The sequence below is a fragment of the Eupeodes corollae genome, chromosome 2 (assembly GCF_945859685.1).
Source record: "Eupeodes corollae chromosome 2, idEupCoro1.1, whole genome shotgun sequence".
Classification (NCBI taxonomy): Eukaryota; Metazoa; Arthropoda; class Insecta; order Diptera; family Syrphidae; genus Eupeodes; species Eupeodes corollae.
Genome location: NC_079148.1, coordinates 37,623,243 through 37,638,029, shown reverse-complemented (window position 1 = coordinate 37,638,029; position 14,787 = coordinate 37,623,243). Strand labels below are relative to the sequence as shown.

The window sequence follows — 14,787 nt, the reverse complement described above, 5'->3', positions numbered from 1 at the left end:
TTTTAATATAGATCATTAAAGGAATATTTAAAAAACACACAAATTAAAAATACACTCTTTGATTGCAAAACGGGCTAAATTTGTATGCAGCTAAAAACATAGTAACAACATAAAAATGAATCGTTACTTGCAAGTAATAATGAATTGAAAGTTGAAAAATACTTGTACTCTTTTCAATGTGCTTAATTCGTGTTCACTACTGTATATTTAAAATCATACGATTTTTGTGGCACTGTTTACAAAGTTCATTTAAATATTCTTGTAGAAAATTTTAACATCATCTGCATACACTTGAGATGTAGAATTAATAAACAGCAATGGACCAAAGTGCCTCCCTTGAGGTACACCAGAATGGATTTTGGGTTAGCAGAAAGAGTCACTCCTGAACATGACGCCATAATATATCTTTAAAACATTACAAAACCCTCATAATAAAACGGTCGTTAAGTCTAATACTATACTCAATTTTTAAAGAAGAATTTCATGACCTAATTTTAAAAAGCAGACTTTTAATAAAAAAGTGTCCTCTTTCACAACGCTACATTTTTGATCCGTCCCAAAATAACAGTAGGGTTTTATATTCAAAGTTCTAAAACTAGTAGTTTACCCTATTTTCCTTAGTGTTAAAAGTTGTTCTTATTTTTTTTCAAATAAAAGACGAAAATGTGTTAAAAATATAAAAAAACGTTTGTTGGTTACATAATTATTATCTGCCTATATAAATAAATGGATAAATGTTTCATAAATCTTTTGAATCTTATTTAAATATCTTTACAAAAAGAACATAATGTATTATTTCCCAAATTATTGCTTTTATAAAAACTCTTCAAACAAAACAAGTTCTTAAAATCCTTTAAAAATCGACCCATATCTTTTAGGTAGATCCCCCAATTTCTCATAACTCTATTAAATCTAAATGGATTCAACAAAAGTAAGACAAAACAAAAAAAATCACTTAAAATTAAATTGCAGGACACTTCTTTCTTAAACCACATTTAATTTCAATAGCCTCAATTAAATGGAAAATTTCCTTTTTCTCATCATTACCATTTTTCCGGTTTTGTTTCTTTGATTGCAGATGACAAGATAACCCAAACACCAAGCTTTACAACAACAACAAAATATCACCACAACCACCATCGCTATTCTAATACCAATCATAAAAACGGGCGAACCTCCACCATCCGCCACCGCTACCGTCGTTGCCATCACCGCATCGGACAAGCAAGGACGAAGACCATCAAAAGACGTCTGACTAACCTGACAACTAAAGACGAGGACAACGCAAGGATGACGACAACAGCAAAGTTACAATAAAAAAAAATAAGAAAAAGACTCTTAAAAGCCAACCCGCCAATTTTGCCCAAAAATAAAGACCAAAAACCCATTTTTTTGTATCCTAAAGCCCAGTCAACATCATTGTCCCAAAGTAAACAAAGAACGAAAGAAAGAAAATCAATAAGCTGAAGGAAAAAGAAATCGTCTATAGTTGAATGTAACTCAAACTATTCCAAGGCAGAAGGACACAGAATAGAGGGTATATCAACCCACTCTGGAGGCCTCGACTGGAAAGAAAAAAATGAATAAGCTACTCCTCGCACAATCACAAAATTGGTTCTTCCTGGCTGCTGCATAAAAAATCATTAAAACCGTTATCCCGTGTCCGTCCATCAGCACAAATATTTACAGAAAATCAACTTCAAAAATTCCCTGTGCTATCCATCCACATCCACACTCACGTCCACATCCACATCCATCCATTCATTCATTGAGTTCTTCTTCCAAAGAACAAGGATCATCCGTGGAATCCTCTTGCAGTATACCTACTATAGAGCGAACGACCATCAAAGTCAAACAAAACGAAAAAGGACGAACACACACAAAAAAAAAAAAAAAAAAATCTCAACCAAAATTAAATTGGACTGGATAAAGATTGCAAAACAGGAACAGGAAGGGTTCATCTTCTGCTTGACCTGCGACAATAAAGTTGTTTTAACAAAAAGGACATATTTCATTCACCTTTCTTATCTCACCCACCGAGAGAGAGAGAAAGGATTACAGGACATCAAGCAAGAAAGAAGGCATTATTATAATATATAAATTATAACAAAACAGACAAAGAAAGTAAGCGAAAGCGAGAGAGAGAAAAAATGAGACTTCCGTATCGAAATAAGAAAGCTACCCTATGGGTTATGTTCGGGATAGTTGTTGTCACAATGTTTGTGTTCAAATTTACGGAGCTGCGTCCGACGTGTTTGTTCAGGGATGACCAAGAGTCTGTCATGGTCAGAGAAGAGGTGAGTAAATTTTCATTTTAATTTTGTATTTTGCATTTTACATTTTGCATTTTGCATTTTGAAGTTTTCTATCTTGTTTTTCGTCGTCGTTGTCGTTGTCGTCGCTCGGCGCTAGTGTCGCTTCAAGGATAATAATTTTTTATCCTTGTATATGAACTTGTACATATACCTGCAACCCTGCATATATCCTTTTTGTTTGTCAGAACTTGAATCTGAAGCTTGCTCCTTCGAGCCCTTCACCACCCCCTGCAACCTCTGTTTTCCTTTGTCGTCCTTTTCGATTGCAAAAATGTTATTTTCGGGGTTTTCTTCAGTGTCTCTTGTTTGCAAAATGGTAATTGAAAATGTGTCAAGTTGAGGCTGAGGGAATTTTTTATCTGTTCTTCTTCTTTTTCTTGTTTTCTTTTTGTTGTTTCTGTTGATACCTATCTCCTCGTATTTGTTTTTGTTTTCACCTCCTTTGCTTTGCTTTGCTTTTGGTTGGTAGGTAAGTGATTCTGTCGGATTGAATATCTTTTGGGAAAAATGGGAAAGAGCTGACAGTTTTATTCCTTTTTAGTTCAGCAAACTGGAATGAACAAAAAAGGAAGAAACCAACCGTGCAGTTTTTTTGTGATCTATATATGTATATAAGGAGCAATTTTATAAACAAATCTTCTTATAAGCCTATAGATATACCTGAATGCCTGTAATTGACAATTTAAGACTTTATAAGGGCTTTTATTTTTTATTTGAGATGTCATTTTGGAAGAAATAAAAATACACGAAATATTGAAGATTAATAATAATTCAATTATTGCAAATAATTCAACGTCGATGGTATTGCCGCACAAACTTTCAGGAGAAAATTTTGTGAGAATATTGATGAGTTTTTTATTGAATCATCTTAATAAAATAATTTGTAATCAGGTATTTATGTAGAGGGTCTTTCAGCTTTTATATACATTAAACATGGAAAATAATATCGTTAATGTTTCCACCGGTAATTCTGTAGGTAAAGTGAATTCCAAAGCGGGGTCTTAGTACCCTTTTTATGAAAAATATGTTGTTCGGGCCCTAAAAACGAAAAAAGTTATTGAAGTTGTAAATTTCTGAACATTGCAAAGAAAGGATGTAAAGATGCTTTCTATTTATATTCGCGAAGTACTGCAAACAAATATTTATCTACTTGTTTGTAAAGCTGAAGTTTGATTTTTGGGTAACACTTTGTTGCAAATTTTTCCACCTTACTACCGACCCGACGGACTGAATATAATTACGATTATTTCTAGACAATATTGGATTTTCGAATCCAATAAATCGAAATTGTACACCGACGATGTGCCGCGAAAATTAATTTGACAATTTATGAGAAACGTCAGTCAATATGTCAAGCAGTTGAAAGAATTCACCACAGGTAGCAATAAAAGTATTGCCAGCACGGTAGCTCAGCTTAAGGGGGGGTTTCGATTAGGTGAATATTTATTAATCAAGGTGATCAATAAAATTGAAATGAAATTGATATCAAAATGATATCGAAATACTACGAGGTGAATTTCTCCACGTCGTATTGGTTAAAGTGGGCGCCAGGAATTTTTAAGCTGGAAGTTAACCAAAACCAGGAGCTGAAAAATTAGTCTTTAAATTCTTCAAATTCGAAAAAAAAGAAACACAACCAAGAAAAATCACCCCAAGAAAATTTTCGACAAAGAAAAAAAAATCAAACGGTTAAATACATCCCGTAGTACCGGGAAAACAGAATTTTGACGCGAAGGTCAGAAGGACGAATTCGAGATAAATGAAGAACACCAGAAGAAAAGCAATATTCTAAGAAACAAAGAAAAACACAATACTTAGCTTCTTTTTGACTTTTTCCAACAGCTACCGTAGTCCTTCCGCAACAATTTTCCTCACAGCAGGACAAAATCTTCAATTCACTAAAACTTAAAAAAACTATCGTACAAAAATTTCGTCTTTTTCAAACAAAAAATTCCTTCACACAATTTTCGTTAATCTTCGCTTTTGGGTGTAAGCCAAAAAAGTGGCCATCATCATGGCGAGCTTGACCCTTACGGCTACTTGCCCTCAGGCAATCCTCTCGGATCTTTTGCGTGGTAATCGATCTGTCTCGGTCCCGCGACCGAGAAGCCAGGTATCTTTCATCGCACGCGATCTATTTAAAGAGGTGATGCGATCACCTAGTAGCTCAATGAGTAAGTTCAGCTCTTCACTTTCGAACCCATTCCAGCCAAGACTTTCTGGAAAATCGTGTGGAATTCCTCGCATTACCGAGTACCACACACGCTAGATTTTGGTTGCAAAAAAGTCGGGAGCCAAGCCTATAATTAAAGTGAAAGTTATTAAATTATTCTTGGGTGATTTTCTATCGTTAATACTTTATGATGGGCTCTCGGCCATACTAAGTTACAGATGGTGAGACTTTCCTGCACACATTGTTGGGCATGGGTATCAACTTCATGCCTTAATGATCTTACTCAACCAATACGTGGGCCAACCGTCGCACAGTTGGTTGGTGTGGAATCCTTTCGCACAGTTTGGTGAGACCTGTTAAATTTGCTTTTCCAAAATGCTAGGAGAGCAGGTCACTGTCTGATGGTCCAGGTTTCTACTAAACTCTTCTAGAATTTTGGGGCCGCAGTAAGAATTCGTTAAGGGTGGTTAGCAACAAGGGAGGTGAAACTTGTTGTGGTAAAATTTACCGCAACAACTTTTGAGCATTAATGAATGCGTAAGTATTGCGGTTTATTTCTTTAAGGAATATAACTAGCTATTTCACTTGAGCATTATCCAATAACGCTGAACAAGAGTAAAATAAGGGACTATGCCAATGTTCAAGAGACCTGAATAAATCAATGTTTAACACCCCTGTTAAAATATAGCCCGTAACCATTTTTGGCTACATCGCGATCCTTTGTGATAGTTGAACAAAATATTTATAATACTGCACTCCGGCATATATTATTAGGAAGAGTCATATTTATTGTATATTATTTTTGAAGGAAAGGTTGGTTGCTAGGCTCTGCCTATGATTTCATAAAGGTACTTAAAAAAGAACTAGAGTAAATAAGGAAGTTTGTTGTTTAAAACTTGAACATGGTTCAACAAAGAACCAACTGTGCAATCGAACATTGAAAAATATCATACGACTCTTGATATTGGTTTGGCAACTTTCCAAAAATATAACATTCTGCAAAGTAAAAGTACAAAGTGTTTTACAAAATTTGTAAAGTCAAAAGACTTTTCAATTCTTCAGACTTTGCAATTAATTTGTGTTTAAAAAAGCCGCAACGTAAATCTTAAATTGTGTTTATTAAGATCAAATAAGCATTGAAAAAATTGGTGAATCAATATCTTCTTTTTTTATAATAAGCGCACACGCGAAGGGATATATTACTCTTATTATGTAGACATAGTGTGAGCACTAGGAAAGTGAGATAGGGTTTGAAAGGAGATGTCGGTGCACATTGGTTTTGAATTCCTGATTATTGCAATAGCTGGGAAAGACAGAGTGTGGCAAGGCATTCCACATTCTCACAGTACGGCTAAAGAATGAATCTCTGTACTTGACAGTACGACCGAAGTTGGGCTCGAGGGTATATTGATGAGCATTCCTAGAAGCTCGAGTATTACGGGTGAACTGTTTAAGGGGAAAAATGCAGCTGGCTATATCTCTAGAGCATAAACCATTAAAATAACGGTAAAAGAAAGTGAGACAAGAAACATTTCGACGATGTTCAAGTGACGTAAATGATCTTATGATCAATATAAATGCGCTACGTTCAATACTATCCAAGAGGCTTAAGTAAGTTGCAGGAGCACCAGCCCAGATTGGGAGTTATACTCAAGTTTTGGACGTATATGAGTCTTGTAAATAACAGTCAGATCAGAGGGGGAGAAAAACTTCTTGCATCGCCTTAGAAAACCCAAACATCTTGCGGCATTTTTGGCGACATCGCGAATGTAATCGTTCCATAAAAGGTGGTTGGTGATACACATACCGAGATTATCGAAATGTTCAGTTGCCTCGATGCAAGTGCCATTTGTGGATAATGGCAAGGGGGGTATATTTTGCTTTAACGATACAAGACAGGATAGCGTTTTCGAAGCATTAAATTTCACGCGGTTTCTTATTCCCTATTGTACAATGCTGTTTAGGTCGGAATGTAATGAGCTTATCATATTTTGTCGTTGCAGTTGCCACATCCGAAGAAGAGGGGTGTGAGTCTGAAAACGAATATGAAAAGCTACGAGTCTATCGTCAGCGAAACAATGTATTGAATTAAATGTTGCAGACAGTAGATCATTAATAAAAATGAGAAAGAGTGTTGGAGATAAAACAGAGCCCTGGGGCACGCCAGCATTTATTTTGTGTTTTTCAGGCTTGAATCCATCCAATACTACTTGTATTGAACGATTCTAAATGTGATTACTAATCCAATGAAAGAGGGATTCATAAAAACCGAAAGCACGCATTTTCGATAAGAGAGCCTGATGCGAAACCCTATCAAATGCTTTTGAAATATTAAGTGCAATAATCTTACTTTCTCCAAAACAATGAAAAATTTGTTCCACAGTTCGGTGAAATGAACAATGAGATCACCAGTGGACCTTTTGCTACGAAAGCCATATTGTCGGTCATTAAGAAGCTTCCGTTCTTCAAGATATTTCTTGAGCTGATAATTAATCAGCGTTTCCATGACCTTGGAAAGAAGGGACATGGTACTTTTATTAGATACATTAGGAAATTCTTCTCAAGAAATAAATTGCGAGGCTACTCGTATGTTTGAACAGTTTTGTGCTCAGCAAATGGGTATCAACAATGATAACATTCGACACTAGAAAAACTATTCTGCAGACTCTTTTTCTTATTTCGTACATAGATACAACACCGTGGTATTGGGCTTCAATCCCAGCCCACTGTAGTGTACACATAAGTTGTTGCAAGGGACCTTAACTTTTACATATATTCCTTTGGCTATTGAAATGTAGTTAATTTTCAGTTAGAGACAACTCAAAATTGATGATACTTTTCGTTAATCGTAAACTCTTTTCTGTCGAAAAATCATTTACGACATCGTTAAGTTAATTTATTTTTTATTACTCTTTAGTTACTATTATAAACTTCTTTGTTTTTTAAATATGCTTATTTATAAAATTTATTTTATAGATAATTTGTTAACAGCCTTACAAAAGAAACTTTCCTTTGAAACAAGCTGTGAAATTCCATTCTAGAATGGCTTCGATTCCATGGATTCACAAACCTCTTCAAAATCAGAAATTTTTTGAAATTAAGATAAATCAACGAGTTAACCCTAAACTTTTAAATTCTTGATTTTTGGTAAATTCTTCAAAAGAAAACAAAAATCCCATGTTCATGGTCCTGTTAACTTTTATTTACTTCATTGAACAAATACAAAAAGAGGCTGAGAAGTGACCCACACTGATAATCCTTCGTTTTTGAGTTTTTGAGTCGTCAGTGGAATAGTTTAACAAAATAAAAAATACCAACAATATTTAGCACATGATAAAAGAATTTGATTTCAGAATCCATTTTGGTTAACGAAATTTTCATTCGAAATCCACTTTTTACCAATTTCAGTAGAATTTCTTGAAAATATGTATTTCTTCTATAAACAAATATAAATTAGATTAATAAAATTAATTTGAAGTGAAAATCTTCTATTATTCACGAGATATCGAGATTTTCGCGTAATATTTTCTGTAGATTTTAATTTTTTATAAGAAACTGTTAGATTTGATTTTTGAAGAGATATTTGATTCAAAAATAAATTTTTACCACCTTTTAGTATTTTTTTTTTAGGTTTTTAGTTTTTGTAAAAAAAAACTCATAATTCCATACTCAAAATTTGGCTGAATGTTGACAACATATATTTTACAAGATTAAATTAGTTTGAACACAATGTCTCAGATTTTTGAAAAGATATTTTAGTCGAAAGTCAAGTTTTACTAACTTTTTTTTAGATTTTTTATGCAAAAACTGTTCATTCGATTTTTGTCAAGATTTTACTGAATGTTAAAAACAATATTTCTTATGAGATAAAATTAGTTTGAATCAAAAATATCAAATTTTTGAAGATATTTAAGTCGAAAATCAATTTAAACTAACTTTGATGAATGTTATTTTTATGTTTCTATTTTTTATATAAGAAATCTGTCAATGCGGTTTTTCTCAAAATTTTACCAGACGTAAAAAACGTTATTCTTCGTTGCATAAAACTAGTTTAGAGATAAAATGGATTATTTTTGTTCGTAAAATTTTCGAGGTGACAAATATTTTTTTCAGTTTTTTTGATTTATAAAAAACCTTTAATTGGATTTTTTTCCAAAAATAAACTATGATATAAAATATTATTTAATTCACTATCATTATTGGTTCTTGAGGTATTTTGGGTACCAAATTTTTTAACTGTTTTTTTAAATTGCTATGGTAAGAAAAAAATGTAGTATCCGTGGCATGATGGTAAGTGCGTTGGACTGTCATGCAAGGAGTCTTGGGTTCAATGCCTGACTGTGCCACCTTAATTTATAAAAAATTAATTTTCGTTGGTACTGCCTCTTGCGAGGAATTGACAATTCCTTCAAGAGTAATTCTTGTCATGAAAAAGTGCTTTCTCAAATTAGCCGTTCGGATTCGGCCTAAAATTGTAGGTCCCTTCCATTCCTGACAACAGTACTCGCACACAGGAATGGTTGAGAGTTGTAAGTCACTAGGCCCTGGTTCACAACGGAATGTTGCGCCATTCAATTCAATTTAATTTAATGGTAAGAATATTCGAATTATGAAGATAGTGACACAGAAATTTCAAAAACAACCTTAGTTCGCGTACCAAGTTTGTCCGAAATCCTTATTTGCATAGACCTGTGCGTTAGGAAATCCACCATTCGCTAGAATTTTGACTGTTTATCTCAAAAGTGGAGTCAGTTTTCATCTGCTCCAGAGCCTATTTCACAAAATTGTCAAATAACAATTGATAGTTGAAAAATACTTTAATTCAGCCTCTAAACATTTTATTTATTGTTATTTAATCAAAAATGAAGCAACATTTAATTGATAGCTCTATATAATTTCGTGTAAGTCCTAACAGTCTAAAAAGTTACCAACTACCAAACTTCTTATCAGTTGGTAGGTTAAATGTTAAACAATAAAATTTTTCAACTATATACTGATGGTTGTCACTTACAATTAAGAAGGTCGTTCATTTTCAGTTCTTTGGTCATTTTACGGTTTCATGCCCCAAGTTTTCATGAATCGCTCCTTCATTGGATTAGTAATTACCTTTCGAATCGTTCAATACAAGTTGTGTATCTGAAAACCACAAAATAAATGCTGGTGTGCCTCAGGGCTCTGTTTTATCTCCAGCACTCTTTCTCATTTTTATTAATGATCTCCTGTCTATAACATCTAATCCAATACATTGTTTCTCTGACGATAGTACTCTTAGCTTTTCATATTCTTTTTCAGATTCACATCCCTCTTCTTCGGATGTGGAACTGCAACGACAAAATATGATAAGCTCATTAAATTCCGACCTAAACACATTGTACAATGGGGAATAAGAAACTGCGTGGAATTTAATGCTTCGAAAACGCAATGCGTTCTTGTTTCGTTAAAGCGAAATACATTAAATGGCACTTACATCGAGGAAACTGAACATCTCGATATTCTCGGTATCTGTACCACCAACCACCTTTTGTGGAACGATCACATACGCGATGTCCCCAAAAATGCCGCAAGATGTTTGGGTTTTCTAAGGCGATGCAAGAAGTGTTTCTCCCCCTCTGATCTGGCTGTTATTTACAAAACTTATGTAGGTCCAAAGCTTGAGTATAACTCCCATCTCTGCACTGGTGCTCCTGCAACTTACTTAAGCCTCTTGGATAGTGTTGAACGTAGAGCATTTAGATTGATTGGTGATATTACCATCATAAGATCATTTACGTCAATTGAACATCGTCGAAACGTTTCTTGTCTCACCCTCTTTTACCGTTATTTTAATGGTTTATGCTCTAGAGAAATACCCAGCTGCATTCCTCCCCTTAAACAGTTCAATCGTAATACTCACGCTTCTAGGAATGCCCATCAATATACCCTCGAGCCCATCTTCGGTCGTACTGTCAAGTACAGAGATTCGTTCTTTAGCCGTACTATGCGAATGTGGAATGCCTTGCCACACTCTGTCTTTCCCAGCTATTGCAATATTCAGGAATTCAAAACCAATGTGCACCGACATCTACTTTCAAACCCTCTCTCCCTTTTCTAGTGCTCACACTGTGTCTACATAATAAGGGTAATATATCCCTTTGAGTGTGCGCTTATTATAAAAAAAAGTCATCGCGTTCTTCTCGAGAGGTTAGGTCTGCTAAAGGTCGATTTCTGTGAGTGTCTCAATCTTGAAAGGGGTTGCCTCAGATTTTTCTGCACACTTCTGATAGCAATTTTTTGCACCAGATCTTCATTCATCAATTTCAATGAAATGTTTCGAGTTAATAAAAGAATGTTTGGTACGAAAAATGCATCAATTTCTCTAGTTTTCTAAACGCTATACGGGACCAGGGTGATTCAGCAATACAAAGTTCATTTAAATCTTACATCAATTTATTGAACCAGTGCAACTTCAACAATTTGGTTGTTCTCAACTGTCTCCTGTGAAACATCTCTTTTGAAATTTAAAAAAACAATTATTTTTATTTTTTCATAAGAAACTTTCTCTCAAATTGGTGCAAGTAAAAATCTTCAGCATAAAAACTTAATAACTTTTTAACCTCGGAATGTTGGTTTAAACTGCAAACACTTTTCTACAACTTAACAAGACGTAGTAATTTTTTAAGTAAATTTATATAATTAGTCTTCTTTTATTTTTTGACTCAAGGATGTCCAAAGTAAACTTTTCCTAAAAAGTAAAAAGCTGCAAAATCTGTGAAACACCACAGGTCAAAGTTAACCACAAAATATATTTATATATACATTTATATACATACATACATATGTATACATAAATATTTATAGCAACCATGAAATTCTTCCATTACACAGTTTCATCCTTAAAACTAAGTGAGGTACATCTACCCACTTCTTATACCACCTACCTGCAGTGACCTCTTAAAAATTTTGTGTGGTTTTCCTTGAAACCCGAAGATGAATGTTCTCAACATACAGATTGAGTTTAGTCAGGGAAGCCAACTTCAGGTTACTTTGTGAAAGTTATCCTTGTACACAGAAGATTTACTGAACTTTTCAAGTGGATCCGTCCAGACGCAGGGAAAAAAGAGTCTTTCTTTTTTCTTGGCATAGATAGATAGACAGAAGGAAAGTTATTCTTGGAAAGGTGGACAATTCATTGTTCCAACTTAAGTAAGAAAAAATCCCACTCTTCAACTAAGTCACTACTTTTCACCTGAAAAAAGAGTGAGAGGCTAGTGAAAGAAAAAAATCGCCAGAAGTTCACTGTTGCGTAAAGGGCGAAGCCATTGTCAGGTATTGGCAATTACCGTAATTGTTGGATAGGATTTCCTCAATTTCTTCTTCCATCCTTCCTCCCTCCTTCCTCTTTCCTTCGTTCTATATCCTGTGCTCGTGCAGTAAAAGAATATAAAGTCACTATACGACTTTGAGAGAAAACTTGCGGGCAAGTGTAGAAAATTTGATTAAGAAATTAGTGCAAAGATCTTAGAGTTTTTAGATGATAAAATGCGAAGGCATATTGGAGGCAGGGCCAAGAATAATTACAAAGTTTCTGTGTCAGAAAAGTCTATCTATATATAGAATAAGAAACTTTTCCTCATATAACCAAATGTGACTTTGAATGGGCTTTGTGTAAAAAAAAGAAGAAGACAATTTTGTTAAAGAAAGTTCCAGTGGATTCTGGACCAAAGAGAGAGGATATGTTCGAAGAAAGAAGAAGACATCACAGAAGACAGGAAGGAAGCAATAACAATAACAAGGAACATTCTATTGGTGATAAAACTCAGGCAGTTAAATTGTCATGTCCTTTGTGGTTTTCTATAATCATTTTCATTTCCATAGAGAATGGAAAATTGGAAATAGGAATTATATGGTCTGGTCTGGTTTGGTCTTATCATACATACTCGTTTATACCTCTCTGCCTCAATAGAAAGTTGGAGTAGGAAGACAAATAATAAATGTTTATGAAGGCAAATCGATTTCTAAGGATATAACAAATATACAAACAAAATGTGACAAAAGATTTCTTCATTCGGAGATAACAATCAGAAATAAAACTTATCGAAAGTTCGTGTGACAATCAGTGTTAGATCTTATTATAAGAAAGTTAAAATAATAAATTTTCTCAAAGGCTTGTTGACACTGATATCCTGTGGTTAGAGTTGCTCAATCTCAATTTATTCATTAAAGAACTATTTGAGTACGTGAATGTGATACGATGTTTTTAGGTTTGGCAAAGCTGTACATTCATTTGTAGTTGTGTGGATAAATGGGAAAGGGGTGTTTTACAGTCTTTTAAGAGGAAGGAGCACATCGATAATATTTGTTTTGTAACGTGCTTTGAAGTTTCTTGACATTGGATAGGTAATGAATCAGTATTTAGACTTAAAAGATTTTTGACATTTGCAAAAAAAATGATCTAGATTTCAAAACAAGCTTTTTTGTCCATTTATCAGGTCTATAAGAGTTGAATTATGTGGAAGATTGGCTAAGACCACAAGAATCAGAAATTCATAAGTATATAGGTTAAACTTGGTCGTATTTTTGTTTGTTTAAGTTTAAACACAGTGCAAGCGTTAGGAACATAGGAAAGGATTTATGTAAGTGGAGCTACGGGAGCACATTGCTCTAAGATTTTGAACATTAGACTTAGAAGCCAGAGTTTAATAAAACATTCCACATTCTCGATGTTTAGTTAAAAAAAGAATCTATACAATTACATGATGTAATTGTTCCGGTTATAGTTCTATTGCCTATTATTTTCAATGATACGTATGAAGGCTTTGTAAATTACACCCATATCAGAAGTCGGAGAAATCCTAGAAGCATCTTTTGTAATATCGATTTTGTGATCTTTCCATAGGAGGTGATCTGTAATACGCATACCGGGTACTAAAATTTGATTAGTTTTATAGATGCAAATGCCATACAAAGTGGCATATGGGATGCCTTACGTTTTAACGACAGTATTGAGTTTTTAAAGCATTAAATACTTCACGGTTCATACTTTTGGACAATGCTGTCAAGATCAGAATTTAATGACCTTATCATACGATGCCGAAGTTGTCGAAATTCCAAATCCAAAGGATAAGGATGTGATTCGGTTTCAGACAAGAGATCGTTAATGAGTACAAGAAAGAGAGGCGGAGACAAAACGGAGCCCTGAGGGACACCAGCATTTATTTTAGGAGAACACAACTTACATTGAACGGTTAGAAAGGAAATTTCTAAATCAATGAAGCATAGATTCGTCAATACCAAAAGCACGCATTTTCAATAAGAGAGCTTAATGACTAACCCGAGACCGAGATTTAAGTTTAACGATTTAATTTTTCGAGTACAATACTTTTTATTTTGGGGCTAACGATAGTTTAGCGGAAAGGGCTCAATATTATCTAAGTAACGAACATGGTCAAAATTTGTTTCGCTAAATTATTATGAAAGCATGCACAAGTATCGCGATGTTTTGTAATTGTAGGGTTATTAATGTCACACCGACCGTGATGAATATTTTTGTCAAAAACATTAAAAAAAAAGAGGCTGGAATGCGACCCACACTGATAACTTCCCATCCCGTCTGTCGATTTGTCTTGCTTAAAAGTTTGTCTATATGTACTCGTATCAATTTTTACCAAATTTGCGTACTATTTTTTGTAGATTTTATTTTTTATGAAAAACCGGACTGTTAGATTTGTATATACAAATTACTGAATATCGAAAACAATATTTTCTGTAAAATAAAATAAGTTTGAAGCCAATATTTTTCATTTTTGAAAAGATATTTGAGTCAAAATGAATTTTTACCAAGTTTTAGTATTTTTTTTTTTAGAGTTGTATTTTTTGTAAAAAAAACTGTCGATTCGATTTTTTTCAAAATTTTACCGAATGTTGAAAACAATATTTCTTATAAGATAAAATTAATTTGAAGCCAATATTTCAAAGTTTTGAAAAGATATTTGAGTCGAAAATCAATTTTTAACAACTTTTGCTAATTTATTTTAGGTTATTAATTTTTTGTATAAATAGTGTCAGTTCGATTTTTTTTCAAAATTTTACTGAATGTTGACAACAATATTTTTTGAAAGATAAAGTAAACTAAAGCCAATATCCCAAAGTTTTGAAAAGATATTTGAATCGATATTCAATTTTTACCAACTTTGAGTAATGTTTTTTCTTAAATTTTTATTTTTAATGAAAAAACTGTCAATTCGATTTTTCTCAAAATTTTATCAGATGTCAAAAACATTAGTCTTCGTTGCACAAAATTGTTTTGGAGATGGATTCACA

The 14,787-nt window shown here is 33.7% G+C and overlaps 1 protein-coding gene across 2 annotated transcripts in view; it reads left to right on the top strand.

Moving 5' to 3' along the window:
- The first annotated feature begins 1,129 nt into the window (after positions 1-1,129).
- LOC129944176 (protein-tyrosine sulfotransferase) overlaps positions 1,130-14,787 on the top strand; it is a 90,769-nt gene continuing 77,111 nt past the window's right edge. For both annotated transcript variants that reach the window (XM_056053410.1, XM_056053411.1), the window contains exon 1: positions 1,130-2,297. In XM_056053410.1, the coding sequence (XP_055909385.1) occupies positions 2,151-2,297 (147 nt within the window). In that variant the 5' untranslated portion in view covers positions 1,130-2,150. The remainder of the gene's footprint in view (positions 2,298-14,787) is intronic.